Below are 10,824 nucleotides of genomic sequence, written 5' to 3' on the forward strand. Positions count from 1 at the left end.
ATATATATATATATAAGTAAAACATATTTTTTTTATATATTTCGTATATAGAAATATATACTAAAATTTAAACATGTTATACAATTAAGGTAAATAGGATTTTTATACCATACTTTAATTGTAATAATATCTATATATAATTATTCATTCACTGGAAAAAAAAAATAAAAAATAAAACAAACACATACATATATATATATATATTAAACTTAATGTTAATATATTAAGAAATATATCAGTTTAATAAAATTACATTTAATAAACTATATATTTATTGAACAATTTATAAAATAAAAAGGAAACTTGTAAATTATCCTATATAGTAAAATAAACAATATAAAATCATATACATATATATATATATATATATATATATATATATATATATATATATATATGATGCCTATATAATTATACCTTTAGGTTCAATTTCTTCATGATTTTCTCGAGTACGAATCTGAGAATTTTTTATAATGCTGTGTCATATTTTGTGATGAAATATAATCCATGTTTCTGCCCCTATTACTATGTTCATCAAACGATTTAGATCTTTTTATTTTCTTCATGTGATAATTTTCTGATGATAACGATCTTGAATAATTTTTTTTATATTTACTATAATGAGGAGATGGTGATCTATTATTTTGTATGTTACGTGAATAATCAGTATTGCGTCTATATTTATAATCTTTAGGGAAAAAATTATTATGATTATAAGACTTAAAAGTATTCAGATTACTTGTTTTAATATAACTGGGTTTATATCTTTGAAAATCATCATAATATGGTTTTTGAGAGAATTTTCTTCTATAATTTTTGTCAATCATATGATCGTGAATAAAAGATGAATATTTATTGTTATCATTTTTTCCTAACTTAAAATTTTTAAAATTTTTATTTGCCGTATTCTTATAAGATGTCCATTTTTCAAATTCAATCCAAACACGCAATGAATTTTTCATATTGTATTTTGCATCTTCGTCATTCAAATAACATGCTCTTATAAGTAACATGTTAAAACGAGAGATTTCATTTTTACAGGCTAATGTTACTAAGTGTGTGCCTTTATCAGCCCACATATCACAAATTTCAGGGATTTCAAAATTTTCATGATCTCTTTTTAAACATTCAAAATAATATTTCAGAAATTTAGACATTTCTTTTATACCCCAGTGCAACGGCTTATAACGACCAAAAACGCACAACTTTTTTCTCATTTCTATATTGTAGCAATTTCTTAAATCTAGGTCATCTGGCCACTCCATACCATTATCTGTAACAACATGAAAGGAAATAAATGAATAAATAAATAAATATATATATATATATATATATATAATATAATAATGAAATAAATTAATAAGGAATCTAGAAACAACCTATATCGATCATATATTCAAATAAAAAATAATATATAATTTAATACATTTCTAACATATATACACACATTTTTATATATTAATTGTTTCTTTTTTTTTTTTTTTTTTTTCTTTTTTTTTTTAATATATACCTCGTGGGGGTGTTAATGATATCTTTCTCATCTTACTTACAATATCATTTTCATGTTCCATACCATTATTGTTCTTATTGTGGCTATCTAATTCAACTTCACTATCCTTTTCTTTTCTGTCATATGTATCCTCATGTGTCTCGTGTTTATCCTTTTTTTTTTGTTCATCATTATTCTTTTTATAATATGGTTCTATATTCAAATGAATTTTTTTTTTATTTTTCATACTTTTCAAAATGAAATGAGATAAACTTTGAATGGTTTCTCTTGATATACCATCATGACAAGCCAAAATAGCTGAAGGTTGATTTTTTAATAAATATACATGTTCTATAAGAGGGAAGAAAATATTCTGATTAATGGCTAAACGATAAAAATATTCCCTAAAAAACCAAACAACATCATGTTTAGTCCATTCAACAGGAATATTAGTTACAATTAAACATAACTCTTTCTTTAAATTCTTATCATCAAAATCATAAATCCCATGATTTATTGGCCATAAAACTTTCTTATAAATGGAATTATAATCTTTTCTATTCAAAGAATTATAATTTCGCTCTTCATAATAATCCTTATTTTCAGACATTGACCTTTCAATATATTTTATTTATTCACCACAAAATTAAGATATATATATATATAATAATATATTTTCACATTTACTTAACATATATATATAATATCATTATAATATTTATTTTCCATACATCATAATATATATACATTTATTTATATATAAAAATAAAATGAGGAACGTTTAAAAATACAAGGGAGAATATACTATATATATAAATATATATTACAAGAAACCTAAAATTTTTATTCTATATTTTAAAAAAAAAATTACAAATCTCAAGTTCTAATAATTTCAATTCAGTACCTATTTATCTATATATAAATTGTTAACATGAAATCTACAATTTGCAATTTTACCTTATTTTAATAAAAGAAAAAAAAAAAAAAAAAAAAAAATTATAAATTAAAATAAATAAACAATGTATTGGTATGGTATATTGGGGTTATTTATTTATTTATTTATTTATTTATTTTTATTTTATTTTTTTTTTTTACATTAATCAAAATTTTTACGTACATAAATATATAATATATATATATAATATATATTTTTAATTCATAAGGAATATATACTAAAAAAAAAAAAAAAAAAAAAAAAAAGGCAGAATTAATAAACAATTAATAAAAAATTAAATAAAATAAAATAAAAATAAAGTCCTCTATATATTTTTTTATATTACATATGAATCATAATTTTGTAGATTTCTAATAATTAATATTTTATCATTATATGAATTAATTATATTTATTATATTATCATATACAATATTTTGTATCCTTAAGATAATTTTATAAAGTGAAAAAATTATAATGCTATACTTGGATTAATATGTGTTCTTTTCTGTTTTCTCTTTTCTGATAACTATGAAAATTATTCTAATTAGTTATTATATGTTACATTCTTTATTTTATTCTATTTTTTTTCTTGCACCGTTTACGTGTACAGAATAATGACATATAAAATTATCTTATCCACAATAATATATATATATATATATATATTTTTATTTTCTAACAATATTTAATAATATATCAAGTGGTTCTCTTACCTTAAAAATATATATATATATATAAATTTACACCCATATCGTTACACTATCAAAATACTGAAGACAACAAATTTACATTAGTTGTCCTTATTTATTTTGTTCTAATTAAAATACAAGAATAAAATTATCCTAATGAGGAAGTTTTAATAGGAAACCTAATATTTAATTTGTCATTCAAATATAATTTAATGTATTCTTAAGTACAAATATAAAAAAAAAATAAAATAATAAACATAATAAAAAAAATAAAAAAAATCTGTCATATATTTTACTTTTTTTTTTTTTTTTTGGTATATATATATATATATATATATATTTTGTTTTTCCTAGTGCACACATAACCAAAAATATTAAAAATATATATATGTATATATATATATTATATATATATTTATTATATAATTATTTAAATTATGTGGACACTTTAACCCTAGGTATACTATTGTAACCAATAGTATCCATTTATTTTTTTTTATGATATTTTTCCTTTTTTTATTCTTTAATATTTTGAGCGTTCCTTGAATTATATATATATACATATATATATGTAATATGTTACATGGAAATATTAGTCCATACAATATTATACAAATAATATATATATATATATTTACATATATTATATTTTCATAATAAAAATAACATTTTAGTTATATATTTGTATTAAAAAATGAAATATGCTTTAACAAATTTGACTAAAGAAAAAAATTATCCAAATGACAATTATAATAATGTGTGTAAGTCACAGGATAACTCCTTTATTTTAAGAAAGAAAAAGAAAAATTGTAAACTTATATCTTATTTAAAAAATGAGTCTAAAATTCATTATCTCTTTTCAAATAAGGAAAATATAAAATCACCTCATGCTTTAAATAACAATGAAAATATGAAAAGAACTCAAGTGAGTGAAAAGAAAACAAAAGAAAACATTTCTAGTAATATGTCTAATTCGGGATGCTTATTAAAACATGATAATATAAAATTTGGTGTCACATTAAAAAATATAAAAGACATTACTCATATCAATAATTCTTTTCTTATAAACCCTCCTGGAAAAAAAAAAAAGAAAAAAGAAAAATGTACTCTTCTTAATAAAATTATTAACAAAGATAAAAATAATATTAATGTGACAAATAAAAATATTTTACTCTCTTCATCAATTAATAATAATAATAATAAGGATAGTTCGTCTACCCATGATAAAAAGGACAAAATAAAAGAAATAAAGGAAAACATAATTGTATATCCACCTGTAAAAAATGATAAAAATAAAAATAATAATAAAAAAAATGATAATGATGATGAAAATTATTATAACAAGTATTATAATATACTTAATAACAATATATGTAATAATAATACTTACTATGATGACAATTTTAAGGATAAACCTACTATTGAACAGGAAAATTCCCAGGAATCAGATATTTTAAATAACAAAAAACTAAATGATATATTAACCAATTACAATTCCATAAAAAAAAATGGTGATAAAAAAGATAAAAGTAAAAAGGATATTAAACAAAATTATTGGTATTATGATAATTTATTACAAATATATGAACACAAGTATCTTAAAAATATTTCCAAGGTTAATTATTTCGATAAAGATGAACATTCATCAAAAAATTTTCATTATGATCAAAATGAATCAAATAAAGAATCAAAAAGTTTATTATTAAATAATAATATTATAACAAATAATATTACAAGCCAACAAAGCAATGAAAAAGATGATAAAACATGGGATAATGTTCAACATATATTACTACAAAGGAGTAATAAAGAAAATGAGAAGGAAATATATTCTGATGGTAAAGATCAAATATTTTTATCAAATAATACATTTGAAAGTATTATCAATCCGACAAAAGATGATGATAATAAGGATAATAAAGATAATATTAATTATGAGAATTATATTAATGAACTCTATAATATATTATATAATAATATAAATGAACATAATAATATCACACCAAATATTCATATAGAGAATAATACATTTATCGAAAAAAATGAAAACAACAATAATATTTCATCATTTAAAAATGAAAAGAATACATATAAATCTTGTCACAGTCATACAGATAAAAACAAAAATATAATTCGGAATAATAATATTGAAAAAGATTGTAACTCAACATTATTTGAAGAGGAGCCCTTGAATAAATTATCATTCAATGAAACTAATATTATAGATGAGGACACAAAATTTACAGATGAAATAAAACATCATGTTAAAGAAACAAACGATGTATTTTCTCAAGAACATTATAACGATGTATACAACAGTGATAATTATATATATGAACAAATAAAATATCTGCATGATAATAATTCATCAAAAATTCACACAGAAAAAGAAACAGATAAATGGAAATATAAAAACGTATTTGAAAAAAACTGTGAAAATAAACTTGTCAAAATAAATGAGACTCCTATGAACCCTTTAAATAAAGAGACAAAGAAAGATATAAATAATTTTGGTATATCAAAAATTATATGTAGCAAAAAAGAAATATGTGATGAATTATCCTCTTCAAAAGATAACGATCAAATTACGGCAAATAAAAACATAGAAAAAATAGGAAAAAAAAAATCGTCAACTCATATGAAGAAAAATGAAATAATGGTAAAACGAAATATGTTGTATACATTAAGAGAAATAAAAAAAGCACGAAATTTTTTAGCAGAAAAGAATAATATAAAGTTTATAAAAAATGAACTTAATGAAGGAGTTAAAAATATAAATATATGTAAAGAAGATTCATACGGAGAAAGAAAAAATGACAAGCAAATTATATATATAAAAAATTATCAACACAATCAGAATATATTCAAAAATATTAATAATAAATATAATGATATACAAATAAAAAATAATAATTATGAGAACACAAAATTATATATGTTCACAAATAAATCATTTAGTTTCAATAAAAATATAGAAAAAAACGTACAACACAAAGTTAAAACATATAGTACCAATGAATATAAAATATTAAAAAATAAAAAACAAAATGAAAACAGTATAATAAAAAGGTCTACTTCAAATGAAAAACAAAAAAAAAAACAAATTTTAAAAAAAAACGAAAAAATCATAAAAAATATTAAACATAAAAAGAATGATATGTCTAAAATAATAATAAAAAAAAAGAATTCCCTTAAAAATATTAACAAATATAATATTAATGATAATATAATATTATTAAAACATAAAAATTACTTCTTCAAATTTCCTACATTCATTAATTATAAAAATGAAATACGCATAACAGAAAAGGTTAATACATATATATATTTATGTCATAGAATTAATAGTTCTATATCAAATATGATGGATTTTCAATACAAGTATTTATTTATTCATATATTTGTCTACACATTGAACCTTATAATATTTTTAAAATTTTTAAAAACTAATATTTTCAATTCACAAAATAATCCATTATTAGAAATCAAAGGAATACTTTGTATTCTATATATTTTAATAGTTCAAATATATATATTCTTTGTCAATAATTATTTTTATTTTATTCTCAAAAAATATATAAAAAATAATATTTCTGATATGGATAAAATTAATTTAATACATATTATTAGTCAGTTATTTCCTCAATATGATCATAATTTCTTTCAAAATAATTTTGACAACCTACTTAAAATCAATGAACAAAATGATGAATCAACAAATTTAAATAATTCACAAAATATTAAAGAACAAATAAATAATTTAAACATGTTATCACATAATAATGATCACATTATATATCACCCTTCCAATAAAATAGCAAAAAAGGACGATATAATAAAAAATACATTTCATTATAATTATGATGCATTTTTAAAAAATAGTAATTTAATAAATAAGTATGAAGAATACAACATGATATATTTTGATACCTATAATAAACCTAACAACAATTTAAATAATACTTTCAATCAAAAAAAATGTAACGTACTTTTTCATGACACTATAAAACAGGATATTTTAAATCACCTGTCTTTAGATATAGAGAATGAAAAAGCAAATAATAAAATAATAAATACAACACATCATAAAATAAATGATAAAACAGATAATTTCAATAATATAATAAATAACAATATAATTGAAAAAAATAAAATATATATATTAGATGATAAACAACAAAATAATATTATTGATCAAAAAGTTATAGATATAACATTCTTTATATTAAATAATCAGAACAAATTAAATTTACAGGATTTTTTCTTTTTAAAATTCAGGAGATACAATAATTGTTTTATTTTATTTTTTACAATACTTCTTATGTATATCATAAAAGTATTTGAAATAAAAGATCCCTTTTATTTTCATGACAACAACAATTATATTTTCTTCATTCTAGTTAATTTAATTATACTTCTTCAAATAATTTTTTGTATAATCATGGAAATTAAGGGACTTTTTGTAAGGAAGATAAAAAATTTCCTTAACAAAAGAATAGCATACCTTTCATATGAACTTAACATATATTTAAACCACTAAAAGAAAGAAATAAAATAAAATAAAATAAAATAAAAATAAATAAATAAGCGTTATTCCATGGTAGGAAATATTATTATATACATTTTAAGAAAATCGTAGAAAGATTAAATATATATATATATATATATATATAATTTTTTTTTTTTTTTTTTTTTTTTTTTTTTTTTTTTGTCCATATATATTGCTAATGTAATTTGTTTTTAAAAATTACATTACCTTCTTATATATTAAAAAAAATATATTATATATATTTATGTTTATTTTTTTTTGTTTTGTAAAAGTTATAATTTTTTATCCAATAAATTTTTTCACTTTTAATAAAAAAAAATGTGCATATGAAAAGAAAGTGATTATAATATATATATATATATATATATATATATATATATTTTGCATATAATATTTATTCATATATGACTTAAAAATAAATAAAATTAAAACCAATAAAATATTCATACATATATATTTTATATATATATTATTTTATTTTTTTTTATAAGATATTATTTTGTTCAGTTCTTTTTAACTTTTTTTATTTCATTCAATAAATTCCCCCTTAAAGGAAATATCAACTATATCACATTAATTTATTTATTTTATCTCATTAATTTTTAATAGTACCACTGTGTAAAGTAAAATATGCAAATGAGACTTTTTAACCTCTTAACAAAAAATGTCAACTGTTTTAAAAAATTGATTGAAGAGAATAAAAAAAGTAAAAATATATGTCATATTTTTCATGGTAGAAATATTTGTACAAATATTATAAAACAAGAAGAAAAATCTAAAACAAACCTAATGACATATGATATGGATAATAATAATGTTACTAAAGATTTTTTCATTAATACATTCAAAAATGTAAATACATACAACATTTTTAATAATACCATATATATTACTGATACTATTATATCTAAAGAAAATGATACATCAAGAAAATTACTATATTTTAAATGGAAAGCTAGAAAGTCATATAAAAAAAGAGTACTCAATTTACCGTCTACCAAATCAAGAAGACGATATGCACAAAAAAATAGATAAAAAGGGATATTTTTATAGTAACTACATTAAGACATCAAACTATAAAATCAAATCATAAATTATAAATATTTAATATATTTTTTTGTTCTTTTTTTTTTTTTATTTTCTTATTATTTCCAACATTCATTTATATTATTATACACATATTTATTATATTACCTTATAATTAATAACTAATATGATACATTACATAATTTTTCTTTTTTATAATTTTTTTTAAAAATAATTTTTTTGTTTAAAAGTTTGTATAACAACGCTTTAAAAAAAAAAAATAAAATAATAAAATTTTTATAATGGATATATTTATTAATAAACAGAAAAATATTCAACATATATAATAATATATATATATATTATTATTATTAGAAACAATAAAACGAAAAAGAAAATATATAAAAAAGTGTAGGAAAAAAAAAAAAAAAAAAAAAAAAGAAAAAAGATTAATTTAAAAAAAAAAGAGAAAATTTAGACAAAGCATAAAGATGAGATTATCCTTTTATTTTAAATATTTATATGGTTTCAAAAAAAAAAAAAAAAAAAAATCATTTTTTTTTTTTTTTTTATGACACAATGATTTAAATAAAATTACACAAAAATAAAAAAATATATAAATAAACATTATACAATATATATTTATAAATATATAAGTTTTTTGATTAGGTAAAAAAGGAAAATATATATATATAATACAATATATATAATATATTTTTCTTTTTTATGTTTTTTTTTTTTTTTATTTTTTTATTTTTATTAATATTATATATATATATATATATATATTTATATATATATTGTTTGAATTTAATTCATAACAATGTGTTCTAATTTATGTATTATCTTGATTTCCACTGCTACTGTATCAACATACACTTATACTATACTTTCTGTTATTCATTTATCCGTTCATCTTGTTTCACATTTTAGAAAGGAAGAGAAGAAAATCTTGATCTCAGGGGTATATAATAAAGGAAGTCTAATATATTGAATCCTTTCAATATTCTTTTAACTATTAATCCATATTCACGTTTGGCAGATCCATATATATTTGCATGCTTTCCATTTTTAAATATATATATATTTTTTAATGGAAACTTTCTATTTTCTTTGACTTCTTGAGATAATATATTTAATAAAGAGATATTATCATTTAATGGGTGTAATATATATATATTGGATGTATTAATATCATTTTCTGTAATAATTTTATTAAAATCATAATCGTATAAATGTCCTTTTAATTGATTATTTAATAACCACATACAGAATGTAAGGAAATAATTCATGACACTTTTTCTATCATGTAGATTTAACTCCTGTTTATTTTTCATTCTCTCCTCATTTAATTTTTTATCAATATCACTTAAATTAAAATGCATATTTATAGTTTTATGTAAGTTAAATATTGGAGAATCAAAAATATATTTATCTATATATATAATATTTTCTGTATTCTTATTTTTGTTCTTATCATTACTATATGGAATAATAGTTTTTATAAATTTTTCTTTTGATTTATTTGCTATTTTATTTTTATAATGTTTTGATAATAATAAAACTAGTAAATTCGTAGATGACTGGGTATAAATATTTACCTCATTTAATGCCATATTATCTTTAAAATAACTCAATATATTATAAATATCATCTACTCCTCTTTCATTAAAATTTTTCATATCAGGTATAAATATGGTAGTATCATTGTGAATATTTAAATTTTTTAAAATATTCAAAAAAAATAAACATGCTTGTCTATTACTATTATATCCATGTAAAAGTAAAAATAATTTATTGGTTTTCTTCGTTGGTTTAATTAACCAACCTTTCACAGTACTATTAGATATTGGTATTTCAATTTCTTCATATTTCATGTTGTAAGTTGCTGGTGAAGCATTCAATTCTAAATTGTAATTATTTAAAATATAAGGATCATTCATTTGAGAGGCTAATGTATCACAGTTGAAATTTATTAAATATAATAAGAAAAAAACAAAATATTTTTTTAAAAAAACATTCTTTATATATAAAAATAACTTGTTAACAATATCGTGAAATGTCTTCTTTAATATGTCCTTACTATAATTAAATGATTTCATTACTTCATTTTTCATTATCTGTGTATTTGGATC

The 10,824-nt window shown here is 18.3% G+C and overlaps 4 protein-coding genes across 4 annotated transcripts in view; 2 read left to right on the forward strand and 2 right to left on the reverse strand.

Moving 5' to 3' along the window:
• Nucleotides 1–434: 434 nt before the first annotated feature.
• Nucleotides 435–2,099, reverse strand: PADL01_1304700 (conserved Plasmodium protein, unknown function; the record flags this gene model as incomplete). Its single annotated transcript, XM_028683572.1, has 2 exons — nucleotides 435–1,273; nucleotides 1,511–2,099. 2 exons carry the CDS (start codon nucleotides 2,097–2,099, stop codon nucleotides 435–437), a joined length of 1,428 nt encoding a protein of 475 aa, XP_028539736.1.
• A 1,709-nt stretch (nucleotides 2,100–3,808) lies between these two features.
• On the forward strand, nucleotides 3,809–7,654 carry PADL01_1304800 (conserved Plasmodium protein, unknown function; the record flags this gene model as incomplete). Its single annotated transcript, XM_028683573.1, has 1 exon — nucleotides 3,809–7,654. One exon carries the CDS (start codon nucleotides 3,809–3,811, stop codon nucleotides 7,652–7,654), a length of 3,846 nt encoding a protein of 1,281 aa, XP_028539737.1.
• Nucleotides 7,655–8,299: 645 nt separating this feature from the next.
• Nucleotides 8,300–8,698, forward strand: PADL01_1304900 (conserved Plasmodium protein, unknown function; the record flags this gene model as incomplete). Its single annotated transcript, XM_028683574.1, has 1 exon — nucleotides 8,300–8,698. One exon carries the CDS (start codon nucleotides 8,300–8,302, stop codon nucleotides 8,696–8,698), a length of 399 nt encoding a protein of 132 aa, XP_028539738.1.
• A 920-nt stretch (nucleotides 8,699–9,618) lies between these two features.
• The window catches only part of PADL01_1305000 (conserved Plasmodium protein, unknown function), a gene marked incomplete at both ends in the record, with an annotated part of 1,437 nt that continues 231 nt past the window's right edge, over nucleotides 9,619–10,824 (reverse strand). The window contains one exon of the mRNA XM_028683575.1: nucleotides 9,619–10,824. This exon is cut by the window's right edge and continues 231 nt beyond it. Within this exon, the coding sequence (XP_028539739.1) occupies nucleotides 9,619–10,824 (1,206 nt within the window).

The sequence above is a fragment of the Plasmodium sp. gorilla clade G2 genome (genome assembly GCF_900097015.1).
Source record: "Plasmodium sp. gorilla clade G2 genome assembly, chromosome: 13".
Lineage (NCBI taxonomy): Eukaryota > Apicomplexa > Aconoidasida > Haemosporida > Plasmodiidae > Plasmodium > Plasmodium adleri (nom. inval.).